At 42.0% G+C, this 16,989-nt stretch overlaps 2 protein-coding genes across 3 annotated transcripts in view; one reads left to right on the top strand and one right to left on the bottom strand.

Moving 5' to 3' along the window:
* GPR179 (G protein-coupled receptor 179) overlaps positions 1-4,204 on the bottom strand; it is an 80,496-nt gene extending 76,292 nt beyond the window's left edge. The window contains exon 1 of the mRNA XM_033917565.1: positions 3,399-4,204. Coding sequence (XP_033773456.1) covers positions 3,399-4,204 — 806 coding nt within the window. The remainder of the gene's footprint in view (positions 1-3,398) is intronic.
* An 8,007-nt stretch (positions 4,205-12,211) lies between these two features.
* Positions 12,212-16,989, top strand: part of SOCS7 (suppressor of cytokine signaling 7) — a 65,182-nt gene continuing 60,404 nt past the window's right edge. For both annotated transcript variants that reach the window (XM_033918770.1, XM_033918769.1), the window contains exon 1: positions 12,212-13,169. In XM_033918770.1, coding sequence (XP_033774661.1) covers positions 12,490-13,169 — 680 coding nt within the window. In that variant the 5' untranslated portion in view covers positions 12,212-12,489. The remainder of the gene's footprint in view (positions 13,170-16,989) is intronic.

The raw sequence follows: 16,989 nt of genomic DNA, 5'->3' as shown, positions 1-16,989 counted from the left end.
TTTTCAAATTTTTCTTCGTATTTTCAAAATTAGTCTCTCATATTGAACAGTTGAACAATTGTTTTTCAAAATAGAAGTCACTTATCTGAGTATTGGTATTCAAGTGTAGTCCTGGGTCACACATTAAACATAGCCTATCACAGGTTCTCCACAGACACTACCACCCTTACACCCAGAGATTCAAAAAGAATATATTTCAGCACCAGTCCTCCACAGTTACAGATGCTCTTAAATCCAGACCTTCAGAGAGAGCATAGACCATCACAGGTCTTCCACAGATGTTGACACTCTTACAGATGGAGCTTCAGAGAAAACACAGGACCCATTATGGATCCTCCATAGAAATTGTCAAACAGAGCTTCAGAGGGAGAATTAGCTCATCACAGGTTCTCCACAGACACTGCCATGCTTACACCTAGAGTTTCAGAAAGAATACAGCCTAGCACCTTCAGAGAGAGCACAGCCCATCACAGGTCCTTCACAGACACAGTTTCATAGAGAGCACAGCACCCATCACAGGTCCTTTATAAACACTGGCACTCTTATAGACAAAGGTTTAGAGAGAACACAGGATCTAACACAGGTCCTCCACAGATAGTGACACTCTTACAAACAACTTCAGGGACAGCACAGGCAGAACTTATCACATATCACTCTTACAAACTGAGCTTCAGAGAAAATTTAGCTCATTGTGGGTCCTCCACAGACACAGAAGCTCTTACACACAGATCTTTTAAAAAAAAAAAAAAAAGCACAGTTCCTTCACAGACTCTGAACCCTTGTAGCTTTAGAAAAAGCTCAGCCCATCATGGACCTAGATGCCCTTACACACAGATCTTCAAAATGAGCCCAGATCATTCACAAAATTTAACAGTATGAGGGCTAGGGATCTTCAGCTTGGAGAAGAGGTGGCTCAGGGCTGATATGTTAGAGGTCTACAAAATAATGAGTGGAGTGGAAAGGGTAGATGTGAATCACTTGTTCACTCTTTTCAAAAATACTAGGACTAGGGGACATGCGATGAAGCTACTAAATAGTAGATTTAAATCAAACCAGAGAAAATATTTCTTCACACAACGTGTAATTAAACTCTGGAATTCATTGCTGGAGAATGTGTTGAAAATCATTTAGCTTAGCGGGGTTTAAAAAAGGGTTGGATAATTTCCTAAAAGAGAAGTCCATAGGCCATTATTGAGATGGCCTGGGGTAATCCACTGCTTATTCATAGGATAAGCAGCATAAAATCTGTTTTACTACTTGGGTAAAACAGGATACTGAGCTAGATGGACCTTCGTTCTGTCCCAGTATGCCAATTCTTATGTTCTTATAGATACAGATGATTTTAGACCTTCAGAGTCAGCACAACCCATCACAGGTCCTCTACAAACACTGACACACTTATACTCAGAGCATCGAAGAGAACATAGCCATGAATGGGACACCTTTGCACTCAAACCACCTGAGAGAATATAGCCCTTCATAGCTCCTCCACAAACACTGCCTCCTTAAACCAAAATCTTCAGGGAAAGCACAGCCTGGCACAGGTCTTTCACCAATACCCTTACACCCAGTTCAGAGAGAGCACAGCTCCTCTTGACACATTTTTACCAAGGTTTCAGAGACAGCACTGCCCCTCATTATAGAGGGACTCTCTTGGCTTATGTGAACGAACAGTCCCCCCGTGTTTCTCTGCAGACACTAATATTAGGGTTACCATATGGCTCCAGAAAAAGGAGGACGGATTAAGACATCCGGGTTTTAGTTCCATTGAAAGCAATGGAAGTAAAACCTGGATGTCTCAATCCATCCTCTTTTTGCTGGAGCCATATGGTAACCTTAGCCATAATACCCAGAGATTTGGGTTCTTGTGGCTCCTCCACTGACACTGATGCCCTTACAGCCAAAGAGTCTGACCAGAGACAAAGTGAAAATAAGGATCATAGCATGTTTTGCAAGGAGAGTTTTGTATATTTGTGTGTGAGAATATAAGGAAAGGTAAGGCTGATATTAACCCATTCACTTTTACAGCAGTATTGCTCTTTACTTATTGTCACATATCACCAAGAATTTCTATTAAAATTGGTTTCACTTAGAAATGTAAGTTAATAATAAACAACAACATTAGCCTTTATTTACAGCTTCCTATTGGTACCCTTCAGCTTTCTGGTACGTAGGTGCTCACTGGGTTCTATAAAGAGGGCAATGTTTCTGTGCACTTAATAATATCAGGTAGAGATTCCATATGAGATTCTGCATAAAGTACATTTTTTAATAAGAAGCCAGGAACTGAGGAATAACATAGTGGTTAGTGCAATGGATTGCGAACCAAGGAACCCTGGTTCAAGTCATATTTCACTTCAACTTTTAGGGACAGGAGAATTACTGGGGGTTTTAGGGCTTACAGTTTAATCAGTTAGTGAAGAGTCATAACAGTCAAGGCCCCTCATCTTTTGTGATGTTTAACTTATTTAGTATTTTTGTCCTTATTCTGTGGGATCTTTGGGCGAGATGGAGTTTAGAACAGTATCCCATGTTCTTACAATGTTATGTTATGTTAAGAATGAAAATGTACTGTTAGTATTTAATGGATACATCTCTATTCTTTCTAATAAAAAAAAAAAAAGAATTTATGGTAACTAATACAAGGCCAAACTACAAAATGACCTAGCTACCTGTAATCCTGCACAGAATAAGGCAATTTTCAAACATCAAGTTCACATATACAACATATTTGAAAAATCAGGTTATGTGGAGTATAACAAGAGTGTAAATGTCAGCATTTTACCCAGCAACACATCTTTTTTTTTTTTTAATACACACCTCCAGAATGCCCTCCACTACACCTCTTTATTTGCAGCCAGATTGGGCACATCATGAAAGTCTGAGTGTACTTTTACAAAGCCGAAAATCTCGTTATTCACATAAGGGTGACTTTTGCGGGTTTACTCTATTTTTCCCCACATAACAGATGACAGAGGGGCAGAAGTACTAAGCTGTTTCCCTGTCTGGAGAAAATGATAACAAACCGTTCATGCATCTCTCCATCTCTTTGAAAAAGTACCCCATGCTGTGTAGACCAGTGGTATTCAACTCAGTCCTCAGGGACCACCTGGCCAGTCGGGTTTTCAGGATATCCATAATGAATATGGATGACAGAGACTTTGAAAACCCGACCAGCTATGTGGTCTCTGAGGACTGGGTTGAAAACCACTGGTGTAGACAACAAGCATGGAATGGAGGAGTCGTCTAAATGTAAACCGAGTTTTATACATGGCCCTGAAATACATATACTGTATATAGACACTGTAAAAAAAAAAAAAAAAAAAAAGAGCAGTATATAAATATGCTACACATAAAACCTCTAGCTCAGGTATATCATTTCTATATAGCTTGCTTACTTGAATTCAGGACTCAAATCCGGCTTCAGTCCATAAAATGCAGCCGAGAGGGTCACCATCCAGCTGGGCACAAATTTATTCTTTCTACACTCCAAAAAAGGGGTCGACCATTTAATATGGCTGCTGTCTATGACATAACTGTCTCCTTTGTTCCATTTGGGGGTGTCTAGGCTCTTCAGGTCATTACTAAGAATAGTCTTGTGCAAAGATGGATCCCTTTGAAATTTCAGACTGGTGAACCACTCATTGTCCCAGCTTAGGTTTCCCAGTCTGTCTGAAGCCATGGAGACTTCCTCTAAGAGGATCTCGTTTGATTCCTTAGTAGCTTGAAGCATCAGCTGAGGTTTAGAGGACATAGGATGAGTATCAATGGTCAACAATGCCCTATAGATTTTGGAATCTCCTTCAATGCTGCTCCTTACTAAGGCGTGGTACCACTCCATATCCTCTCTCACACTGGACTCCCTGATGTCACTGGTTTGGAAGATCATGTTCAGAAAGTTGGCAGCCTGTACCAAGGTGTCCATTGATCCACGAACAAAATAGTGGATGGATTCCAGAGGCCCGTCTTCAAGGTCCTGCAGCTCAAATCTCTGAGAGCAGTTGGCCTGGACAAGATTTGGTACATCCCCTGAATACAAAAAATCCATGGCAGCTTCTGAGCTTTCTGGGTCCATCCAATCCAGCTCAGGTGTTGGAAAAGAAGTAGAAGAAGAGAGAGGTGGGGAGTCTTTAGTCTTCAAGATTCGGGTCCTGGGAAATGGTCTCTGACGCTGTAAAATCCCAGATCCATACAGAAGTTCCATCTGGAAGCACCAAAGTAAATTCCAAAGCAAAACTTCCATATCTTCAGATGGTCCTGGGTCTGAAGCCCCCACCAAATACAGATCATTCCAGCTGTAACCTGCCCACCACTACTTTATGGAAAGCTATCTGCTCAGAACTCAAAGTTTTGTGTGACAGGAAGTTCTGCAGGTCCATAAACCTTCAGGGAATTCTGAGCAAAACAAATCATAGGAGATGTCCATTGAAAAGAAGCGGCCTCTGGGACTTTGTTTCAGCCCCTGAAATACATCCTCTGCAGTGCTCTGTGATTTGCAGACTTCTCTCTGTCTTACTCTCTCTCTTTTCTCTTTGCTGCTTTTCCTCTCTTGCTGCTGTTGCAGACGGCATCTGTTGGCACTGCCCTCTTTTCCCTATTCGTTCTATGCATGGCTTTAATGCCAGGGTTTTTAATCTCAGTGCACACACACTCATTAATGCTCTAAATGGAGAAATACACACAGGGATGCACAGATTGAAAGATAGGAGAGGCAAAGAGAGAGAGAGACATGATAGTAAAGGCTGCTTCTCTCACTCTCCATCAGTTCCATTACGAGATAGGACTGCCAGTGATGTAAGCAAATCCTGGATGGGGCTCCATGGCAACAAGAGGCTGCAAACCTTCTCTGAGCCTCCCCCATTCACCTGCTTTCTCACCATCATGATGCACACATGTAGGGTCAGCGCTGGCTGCTCACACAACAGTGGCAAATGCCATTAACACTTTCAGCCCTGCACCCTGAACCTCCCACACCCCTCCCTGTCTCACAAGATGGACTCATTGTTAGATGATTTCTGACAACCTGTTCAAGACTGCCATTAGCAGCAGAACGTTACTCTGTCACCTGACTTCATTCATACCTGCAACATTTTCTTTAAAGCTGATATAGGACGGACCTTCAGAGAGAATAAGCAGAAAGAAGGGGAAGAAGGCTGAAGGAAGGGGCAAAGACTCAAGCGCATTTATTCATATCATCTTTATGATCTGCATTTTTGCTTTAGAGACATATAATATATTAAATCACAGTCTTTATTGATAAGAGATTTGAGAGGAGGAGATGGGTCTTAGGAGCACAAGGGCAGTATTCAAGTGGAAACACCTCTAATGCACAGTCCAGGATTGAACTGAGGAGAGAAACCCAGGGGTACAGAGGAACCTTGTAATGTTAAAGCATATTAGGTGATGCTTTTATACCAGTTATCCTGGGATTTTTTTTTTCTCTGAGATGAGTTTCAAAGCTTAATGACTTAAGACATCCAGGATTGCCCCTACTTATGTAATGTTTTAGAATAATTGAGTTAAAAGCCCATTGGATTATTGTGATCACTCTTAATGTTAACCTTTTGACATCTAGTAGGAGGCTGGTGTGAGTGATATTTTTTCCAGACCCACCTCTCTGTAATTCTGTTCTGGAGTAAGGAGATCATAACACAGAGGTTCTCAACTCAGTCCTCCAGCCTCATCCAGCCAGTCTTGTTTTCAGGATACTCACAATGAATATGAATAGGAAAAATGTGTATATCGTTAAGATAGTATATGCAAATTTATCTCATGTGCATTAATGGTACCCTGAAAATCGGACTGGCTAGGTATGTCCTGAGGACTGGGTTGAGAACCACTACTATAACGCATATCTACAATCTGCATCAGTAGGATGACCCTCTCATCTCTCCATTATTCATTCTGTCTCATTCTACTTGCAGTTGTGATCAGAGAGGAGAAAGGATCCCCTCATAAACCAGAATCATGGCAGCAAATTGTAAATGATCCTTCACAACCAGACTCTGAAGTGCAACATATGAAGGAAGAAATGGCAGATGCAAGAGCCTTTCCCAGCAGAATCCTTACTCCATATTTAACATTACAATTGTCTTGAACCCACTATGAACACAGAAAGAAGTTCTGGAAAATTCAAGGCTTAGCAACTTCACACCTTACTACATACAGTAAACACAGTGATCTAGAGCAGTCAGTGCATTCAATTGGAAGGTATTGTTTATTGAAAGCTTCTATACCATTACTAATAACCGGATAGTCAATTCAGAGTGGTCTACATAAGCTTTTATAATGGTGTTACAATACTTGACCTTCAGTGATGGTGTTACAATATCTGAGGTGCAATTATGAGCTTCTATAGTGATATTACATTACCCGAGCTTCTATAATGATGTTACAATACCTGAGCTTTGGTAATGGTGTTACATTACATGAGTAATTGAGGTATTAAATCATTTCCATTACTATATCATCAGTTCAAGAGCTGATATGGCAAAACTACTACTACTACTATTAATTATTTCTATAGCGCTACAGACGCATGCGGCTCTGTACAGTCACAAAGAGTAAGAAAACAGTCCCTGCTCAAAAGAGCTTTCAATCTAGACTAGACTACCAAACCTGAGACTTGTAAATGTGGTAAGAGGCAGACAATACATGTTCCTGTTACACCCAGATGTTCTGTACTTCAATTCCGATTAAGAGGAATCGCGCAACATATGAGTTGGTATACCATGGCATTTATTTTTACTTTATTCAATTATTTGCAGCTGAAGTTGAAATATCATTCCCATGCAGAATTCTTATATGTCAAATTCATACTTACTTTCTTCCACATCTGCCATTGCTCTTGCCATAAATAGCTACTAAGCCCATTCAAGTATCTCCCTAGCCTCCAACTCTCACTGCCCTAATAATTCTTACCTCTCTCCTTTATTGCTCACTACTGTCTTCTTGCTCTCTGTCCAGACTACAACTGACTTTTTCAAAGACAAGATTTACAGGACCATTCTTTAATTCTTCACCAGGCTACCATCACCTTTCCCACCTCGCTTTATTCCTTGTCTTCTCTTCCCATAGTTCCCTCTATTAGTCATATGCTCAATCTATTACTTTCTTCTGTAGCCATTCTGCTGCTTTGAAACATTCCCTGAATTCTATAAATGTTGCCCAAATTTGGGTGGTCTTCAGATACGTATGGAAATAAATTAGATAATGAGACATGAATAATTGGTTGCTACCAATCGGTTATAATTGGAACCAATTTGTATTTGTATTCAGATCTGGCTGTGCACAATTTTATAAAGATCCACACCCATATTTTTCTTGTGTGCAACCCAAAAGGGAGCATGGCCATGGGAGGGACATTCACAAATAGGTACACAGTGGGTCGAATATTCAGTGCTATTTAGCCAGCTGGAAACAGCTCCAGGCCAGCTACATAGCACATAGCCATCTATCTGGTGATATTCAGTAGCAGATAGGTGGCTATCTCGCACTAAATATCTGACTTAGCAGATTAGCCAGTGACCAACTATGCTGCTTGGCAAAGCTGGTCACCACTAATATTCAGCGGCTCACTGGCTAAGTTCAGTGCTCAGACAGAGCCCCCTAAATGCACCTGTAATAGGCATTATCCAAGGACAGCAGGCAGATATTCTCACATGTGGGGTGATGTCATCCATGGAACCCGGCACAAACTAAGTAAACTGTTACTTAAAGAAAACAAAAGACTGTCTGAACCACACATGCATTGGTGTCTTCCCGCCTGCTGCTAGCTCGCCAGACCATCAGTTTAGTAACAAAGCTAAGAAGCCAAGAAGGGGAGGTGGGCAGGTTGTGAGAATATCTGCCTGCTGTCTTTGAAAAACACCCGTTTCATTTAAGTAACCGTATTTTATCCCAGGATAAGCAGGTAACATATTCTCAAATTTGGGACTCCCTAGCTAATACAATGGGTTGGCGGGAAATTGGCTTCTAATTAGAGATTACATTTTTGAGAACTTTGTGGCTGAACTGACTATCCTATCTGGTAAGATTTTCCAAACAATAGTGGGTCATGAATATATGAACTGAGGACCAGGTGGCTGTTTTACAGATGTCCTTGATAGGAGTGGAGCGTAGATTGGCTACTGAAGTCACTTGGCTTGTATTTTATGTGCAGTAACATGACCCCCTAGTGTCAGACCAGACCGAACATAGAATGAGATACAGTCCACAATCCATGTGGAGAGAGTTCCCAGCTTGTTTGAGTCAAATGACAGGAACAGCTGAGTAGAAGCTCTGTGAAGCTTGGTTCTATCTAAGTAGCAAGCTACTGCACGTTTGCAGTCCAATGTGTGAAGCACTTCCTCATTAGAATGAGCATGCGGCCCTAGGTAAAATACCAGAAAGCTGATGGACTGGTTGAGATGAAACAACTTTTGAGAAGAATCTTGGATGAGTTTGAAGAACCACCTTGTCCAGATAAAATGTACTGTAGTATAACGTGGAGTTCACTGACTCGGCAGGCTAATGTGAGAGCAATAAGGATGACCACTTTCCAAGTGAGGTACTTCAGAGATGAAGTAGACCAAATTGTTCAAATGGAGGCTTTATGAGTTTTGAAAGCACCACATTAAGGTCCCAAGCCACTGAAGGAGGTTTCAGTTGTGGCTTGATATTGTAAAGGCTCTTCATGAATCTAGAAATCAGAGGATGTACTGCTAAGGGCTTGTTGTTTAGCGGTATGTGGAAAACACTTATAGCATTGAGATGAACCCTCACTGAATTAGTCTTTAAACCAGAACTATGGAGGTGTATGAGATAATCAAGTATGGATGGAAGAGAACAGGTAACTGGATCCAAAAATTTGCCACTATACCACAAAGAAAAGCAGGACCACTTGAAGCGGTAGCAGCGCTGTGTGGAAGGCTTCAATAATAGCTGATTCTGGTGCAGACAGTGAAAGAGTATCTACTGGTTGGGAGAGAGATACCATGCTGTGAGAACTAAAGAATGTAGATTTGGATGTAGTAGAGAGCCCTTGTTCTGTGTCAGCAGTGCTGGAAAGATTTGCAGAGTGATTGATTCCTGTTTGCTCATTTTTAGGAGGAGAGGGAACCAAGCCTGATATGGCCACAGAGGTACAGCAAGTATCATGGTGGCTGATTCCTAGTGAAGCTTGAGTAGTGTTGTCCTGATTAGGGGGATTGGAGAAAATGCTAGTCGAGTAGAAAAGCATCAATTTCCAGGCAATTGGGAGCATGGAGCCTGGAGCAAAAAAGAGGGAGCTTGTGATTGTAGGGGGAAGCAAATAGGCTCCTCCAAGCCATAAAGATCTGTTGCAAGATAAAGGTGTTGAGTGACCATCTACAAATTCTGCTCAATTTGTCAGCCCAAACATGATGTTTTCCTGCTAGGTAGACTGCTTTCAAGAAAATGTTGCAAGCATCAGCTCAGGAACAGATATGGATGGCATTTTGGCAGAGATGGTGAGATCCTGTTCCACCCTGTGTGTTCATGTAGTATATGTCTGTTTGAATCAATACTACTTGACTGAGGAGACAATCCTGGAAAGTGAACAGGGCATTGCAAATTGCTCATAGTTCCAGGAGGTTGATGTGAAGATGTGTCTCCGCAAAACTCCAAGATCCCTGGGTGTGGAGGCCGTCTAAATGAGCTCTCCATCCTAACATGGAAGCATTGGTCATCAAAATCTTTTGATGAAATGGTACTTGAAACAGGAGACCTCTGGAGAAATTGGTTGGAGACATTCACTACAGAAGTGAGTCTGAGTTGTGAGGTCACTAACAAATGCTGGGACAGAAGACTAGTTGCTTGAGACCACTGGGAGCATAATGGCATATGTAAGGGCCGCCGCGTGAGCGGACTGCTGGGCGCAATGGGCCACTGGTCTGACCCAGCAGCGGTATCTCTTATTTTCTTACGTTCATGGTAGCCAGTGATTGACTAATAAATGTATCACATGATCACAGTGATATGCCTTGCAAAGAAGTCTAATAGCAGTGTTCTGAAGTGTTGCCTTGAGAATTTCACTTCTGATGGTCCTGATATCAATTTATTTAAATTCTATTGGCTATGTAATTATCATTTATATATCTGAAAGTTCTCTACATACCCATAAGTGAATTTTGAAGTAGTGTGCATTAGTCCTGTTTATGTCAGATAATTGAGACTCAATTGAAAAACAAATTTAAACAATAAAATCTTCCCTTATTTCTGAACATATTATCAAGAACCTTAACCCATGCTGGTGTGAATAACATGAAGAAAGACCTGGCGAAGCTTGAAGAATGGTCTGAAATTTGGCAGCTAAAATTTAATACTACAAAATGTGAGGTCATGCATTTAGACTGCAAAACCCTGAGGTAATGGTACAGTTTAGGGGGTGAAGAGCGGGACTTAGGTGTGATTGTAAGTGATGATCTTAAGGTAGCCAAACAGGTTGTAAAGGTGATGGCGAAAGCTAGAAGGATGCTAGGGGTGCATAGGGAGAGGTATAGCCAGTAGGAAAAAGGAGGTATTGATGCCCCTGTATAAGACTTTGGTGAGACCTCATTTAGAATACTGTGTACAATTCTGGAAGCTGCACTTTCAAAAAAAATATATAAAGGATAGAGTCGGTCCAGAGGAAGGCTACTAAAATGGTGCATGGTATTTGTCATAAGGCATATGGTGACAAACCTAAAGATCTCAATCTGTATACTTTGGAGGAAAGGCAGGAGGGGAGATATGATAGGGCCGTTTAAATACCTACATTATATAAATGCACACGAGTCGAGTCTCTTTCATTTGAAAGGAAGCTCTAGAATTAGAGGGCATAGGATGGAGTTAATAGGTGATAGGCTCAGGAGTAATCTAAGGAAATACTTTTTTACAGAAAGGGTGGTAGATGCGTGGAACAGTCTCCCAGAAGAGGTAGTGGAGACAGACTGTGTCTGAATTTAAGAAAGACTGGGATAGGCACGTGGGATCTCTCAAGAGAGAGGAAGAGATAATGGTTACTGCAGATGGGCAGACAGAATGGGCCATTTGGCCTTTATCTGCCATCATGTTTCTATGCTCCTTATTGGTCTGCTACCAAACTTGGAATTCTCTTCCCATCTATTTACGTGAAGAACTTAATCTAGACAAATTTAAAATCAAACTGAAAACTTTTTTATTTAACGACGCATTTGTTATCTGATTTATAGTTTTCTTTTTAACATCATCCAACTACATTTGTTTCTATTTCTCTTTTCTTCACATATTCAACTATTTTTATCCCATCCTTTCTGTGTTTTCCTTATTTGGTTCCCCACTTTGCTCAATTACATTGTAACTTCTTCCCCTACCTTCCTTTTGTTTCCAGTTTGTTCAGTTATCGTCTAGTCTTGTGTGTTTTTAATTATTTTAAATTTATTTTATTTTGTAACTTTATTAATGTGTAAATCGCCTTGAATATTGAAAAGGCGATTAAACAAATAAATAATAAACTTGAAACTTGAATATCATTCTTCTGTGATAAGGTGTTATAGTGAATCCTGATATTAAACATAAACATTGCCAGTGTTGCCTAAGTTATTTTGTAAAACGTAATATATTACACTTACTATTTAGCTCCTAGTAATTACTTGTCTGATAAAAGTAATGTTAAATTACTGTGACAGTACAATGAGATGTTATACATTAGTGGAAAAAGTAATGGTTAGAGTTATTTTATTACATTTGCATGAAAGCAATTGTTACAATTACTTGTTACTTTTAAAAGTAAAATAGTTCAACACTGAAATTACAGTCTGCTCAAAATTCAATTACACAATTTATCTGCAGCCAACGTCACTATTTTAGAGCCACAAGGATTAAGCCCTAATCCTATTTAACCTTATCATTTTGGCTGGTTCCTGAACCAGTTTCACCATATCGTTTTAGGAAATGGAGCGATCACAAAGGAAAGATGGTATAGTAAAAGCAGTAATAAAATAATAGAAGTAATTAATGAGCTCATCGTCTCTGGGAAATGAGACTTAACAGGACACACATCTGCTAGTGTATAGCACTGTATAAAACTGAAATAGTGGGGGCTACAAATTTCAACAAGTATACTTAAAAAACAAACCAAAACAAAAGTGCTTCCCCACCCAAAGCGGAAAATACAGTTTACTACAACAGAGAAGAGCGGTTAGCATAACATAACACGCCAGTAAAATAGCGGATGGTTGGCCAAATCGGAAGTGAGGTTGAGCGCAAGGGTTGCTGGGAGGAAGCTGGCTGTTGGTGGCCGAGAGGAGCGGAAGTGAGATCAGAGTGCGGCAGGCGGTGCGCGCCGCTTCCCGTGTGTCAGTGTGTATGGTGTCCCTCCCTTCCATGAAGCCTTGGCTGGAGCTGGTTGGAAGCAGCAGAAAGAACAGGAACCGGCAGATTGAAAACTGGGCAGATATGCGCTGCCGTCGCCGCACCGCTGTGCACTAGGAGCGAACAACCCGGGGAGGGAGGGGGGGGGAGCGGCCGATGCAACCCGCGGAGCTCCGGGATTCTGAAGCCGCCTCGTACCGGGCCCTGAGCCACCTGCTAGGGGATGGGGGAGCTCCCGCTGCTCAGCGTTTCCCTTTCCCGGCCCGGGCCCGCGGCTCTCGGCCGCAGCTGATGGTTTTCCGCAAGGCGTTGCGCGAGGAAGGGGCAGAGGAGGCCGAGGCCGGGCTTTGTGCCCGGCACCGCTGCGCGCTAGACCCCGGACCCAGCCTCGAGCTGCAGCTGGGGGCCCTGGAGCTGCGGAGCGCGAAGGACCCGCTGCCCGTCTCCGCGGATTGCCCTTGCCCGGCCGAGGAGACCAGCGACGCGCTGCTGGTGTTGGAGGGGCCCGAGTCGGAGGCGGAGAGCCTGGAGAACACCAGCTGCTCCGAGGAGGATCTGAACAGCCCGGAGCCGCCGGGGGGAGCCCGGCCGCAGCTGCCCGAGCCCCGTGCCCAGTGCCAGACCGTAACCGACAGCGGCAGAGCGAGTCGTGCGGGCGCTGGGAGCTGCTGCAGGAAGGGCTCCCTGAAGATCCGCCTCACCCGCCTCTTTCGCACAAAAAGTTGCAACGGCTCTGGCGACGTCTCGGACCGGAGGGCGGCTGGAGGCTTGGCTGCCTCAGCTGGCAGCCTGACAGATGTATCCGGGTCCCGCGATCAGGGGCAGGAAGCGGGAAGGTGAGTCTTCTACTAATCTGGCACCTAGGGCGCCCCCCACGTTTGACGCCTTCGGACGTCACGTGACATTTTAAACTTGGTGCTTTGTCAAAACTTTCCCTTGCTATTTGAATTCTTCGCATGTATAGCATCAGCTAGTATATTTCTTCCGCACAAGGTGCTCTTTAGTGTATACTATATATGCAAAATTTTTGTCTGGCTTTATTTTGGGACAGTATTGTTCTGAAATATTTCTAATGTAGTTTGAGTCATAGCAATCTTGGTATTTTGGGGACATTCTAAATGTACAAGAGTAAGTTGTGTTTTGCAATAGTTTTGATTTGAGCGTTCATAGAAACATGTTATACAGTACAATAGTTAACTGTAAGACCCATTCTTTCTTTCCTGATGTATAGGCATTCCCCCCTCCCGTTTAATATTTTCAGGAGCTGGCAGTCTTTTCCAAAGACAGTTTGCTCAAATTCAGGAGCTTTCTCTGGGAGATGAACTTGTAACTTTTAATCTGCACCTTCTCACAAACAGAACTTTAATGCTGCAAAAGGAAGGTTTTCAAGCTGGCTGGCTTACAGTTTTCTGAACAGATGGTCTTAGGTTCTGATGCCTTTAACCCTTTCAGGACCAAGGGACATATTTGTCCCATAACTTTAAAATCCTATAAATTTTGATTGGGATAGTCTACAGTTCTAAATTTGATATGTACGGATTCCATAGGATACTGCCTTTATGTAAACAAACTGGTTCCGACATTCATTCATTAGCGTCGTTGCTAGATTGACGAGAAGATTCACTTGCCACACTGTCCATAAGCCAGAAGTGTGATTTTTTTTAAATAAAAATAATGATATTTCACAAAAAAAATCAATTTTTTGGCATCTGCAAGCCCTTTTTACCATAAAAATGTCGTCAAAACCACAAAAATTGGCCTACGATCCTTATGGTCCTGAAAGGGTTAAGCAGCAACCAGATTCAGGGCTCCTTTGACAAAGATGCGCTAGTGTTTTTAGTGCACGCTAGTTGAAAAACTACCGCCTGCTCAAGAGGAGGCGGTAGCGGCTAGCGCATGCAGCATTTTAGCGCGCGCTAGTTCGCGCGTTAAGGCCCTAACATGCTTTCGTAAAAGGAGCCCTCAGTGTATGAGTTGACAAAATCACAGAGGCCCCTTTTTATTATTATTTTGTTGTTGTTGGTTACTTGGAGAGTAGAACCTGCTAGTACCCTAGTTTTCTGTACAACTGATTGAACTGCATAGCAGAACAGAGAGACAAACCCAATTGGAGTAGCAGAGCTCAGCAGAATAGTTTAAATCAATCCTATGAAATCAAATTTATGTTCTTAATAATGTATTGGCATTCTTTTAAGCATAATACACATTTTAAAATTAATTGATTTTCAAAATTTCAATTCATTATATAGAGATAAACACAAGAACTGCCAAGTCAGTGTGTTTGTTTAGTCATTTATAGGCTGCCTTTTCTTTAACAAATGTCAAGATGCCAACAAAACAAAATATGGGGGAGGGGACCAAGAAACAAAATGAGTGAAAACAGGAGGAGAACATCACCTAATAGCAAAAATACTGAAACACCATGGGACTAAGAACATAAGCATTGATATTCCGGGATGGACAAAAGGTCCATCAAAATCAATATCCTATTTCCAACAGTGGCCAGTCCTTGCCAGGCACTTGTGACCTGATCTCAGAGTAAACTAGATTTTATGCTGCTTATCCTAGAAATAGACTTGGGAAATTCTACTTTTTGGTTTTTAATCTAATCGATCTCCTTATCTTGATAATTATTTGATACCGTATTTACCATATATACTTTGTTCTCTCCAGCAAAATCTTCTTATGACTCCTTCTGTAGGAGTCATAAGAAGATTATGTATGCATGTATACCAAGATTATGTATACCAAGATTATGTATGCATCTATTAGAGATCACATTTTCTCAGTTAATGGTCCACAACTTTGGAATGCTCTTCTAAATCATATTTGATTAGAATCCAATCTTGAGCATTTTAAAGTTCTTTTGAAAACTTTTGTGCTTGCATTTGGTTGATAATTTAAAGGGCTTGGCGAAGATCAATCAGTGTTGCTGGCCGGGGCATTGACACGCTTGTGCACCACTGACAGCTAGCCTCCTTTCCTTCGCCTTCCTGGTTTCTGTAAATTGAGATGAGCAGCAAAGGGGACTGGAGAACTGAACTTCACAGGCCGAACAGGGGCCTTTCTCCTTCACCACTAGCACATTTTGGAATAGCCACCAGCTGTGTGATGGTACCGTAGCATCATGTGGACTCGGGAGGAGTTATGGCTATAAACCTGAAACATTGCATTCTTGAGGATGTGGTGGCTGGATGGCTGTGAAATTAGTTTTTTTAAAGTGCTTTGAAGTTTTTAACTTTTAAAATAAAGGGTAATGTTGATGTTTTTACTGGCTCCAGAGGTTACTGCTGCTGGCTGCAGCCTCTGGAATTTGTATACACCTGGCCTGACTTCCCTTCTGCTAATAGAGCTGGCACACAGTGGACGTGTTTGGCTGCAGGGCCCTGTGCAAGATGCTAGTGCTTTTTTTTTTTTTTTGAGGTAGCATCCATTCATTTTCCCATTGCTTCCTGGAGGTCAGCTGATGTTAAGAAACAGCTTGAACATATATTTTCTTCTCATTTTCTTCTTAAAAGGAACTAATGTAATGTAATGTAATTTATTTCTTATATACTGCTACATCCGTTAGGTTCTAAGCGGTTTACAGAAAATATACATTAAGATTAGAAATAAGAAAGGTACTTGAAAAATTCCCTTACTGTCCCGAAGGCTCACAATCTAACTAATGTACCTTAAAACTTTTTTAGGCAGCTTGACTTTGTTCTGCTTTAGGAAGGAGTTCTGCTGTTGGGATTAGGTGGGGGCGGAAGCTTCTCCTCTGACGCATCCGGAAGTTGGGTCAGGAGAAGCTTCTGCCCAGACACACATGCTCTGGCAGCTTTCAACAAGTCTTGAACCTTAAATTGTGCCGCAAAGGTAAGGGGGAGGAAGGGAGATAAATTTGGGTAGGAAGGAGGGAGGGGGCCACGCGCATTCCCTCCCTTAACTGCAGGGACAAGGCCATTCACCGTTCCACGGTAATAATAACTTGGCCTGTCAACACGGGCCTGTGATGCTTCTTTTCCCATCATTTCCTCCCCTAGAAGGCTGATAGTGGGGCACAAGTAAAATCTGAATCTGAGTCCAGCCCAAACATACAGCAAGCACATGAATGCTATAGGTAGGACTTCATGCCTGCCCCACTGCAGTCAGAAGGAAGTCACTGATGTAGGAGGAAGTGGGCTGAATCCATGGCCAAAGGCAGAATTAGCACAGGAGCCACACTAGAGAAGGGAGGCCGGATACTGCTGGACTTGCATTTGAGAAAAGTCCAGAGTTGCTATTTGGATTAAAAAAAAAAGGTCAGAACTATCACTGGAAGGCACATGGAACTGTGTCCTGCTGGGAGGATGGGGAGTAAAGAAAGAGGTAAGACCCTGTGTGAATGGGGAAGGAAGAAAGGAAACACTGAAGAAATGGGTGCATTGGTATTTATGCACACTGGGAGCCTAATTTATTTTAAAAAAGGCACATAGATGCCTACACCGCTTTAAATTATTTTGAATTTTGTCCTGCTGTAAAATCAGACCTCAAAAAACAGGAATGGAATTTAAAAAATATCAAGGGGGGGTTGTATACAGTAGACTGGCATCCAATTTTTTTTACCACCAATTTGTTCTGTGCTATTATCCATCATCTTCTAAAGTGAATGCTGAGCAAAAGGTGTGTGTGTGT

The sequence above is a fragment of the Geotrypetes seraphini genome, chromosome 13 (genome assembly GCF_902459505.1).
Source record: "Geotrypetes seraphini chromosome 13, aGeoSer1.1, whole genome shotgun sequence".
Classification (NCBI taxonomy): Eukaryota; Metazoa; Chordata; class Amphibia; order Gymnophiona; family Dermophiidae; genus Geotrypetes; species Geotrypetes seraphini.
Note: the sequence above shows the minus strand (reverse complement) of the source record. Positions and strands in the feature narration are given on the sequence as shown.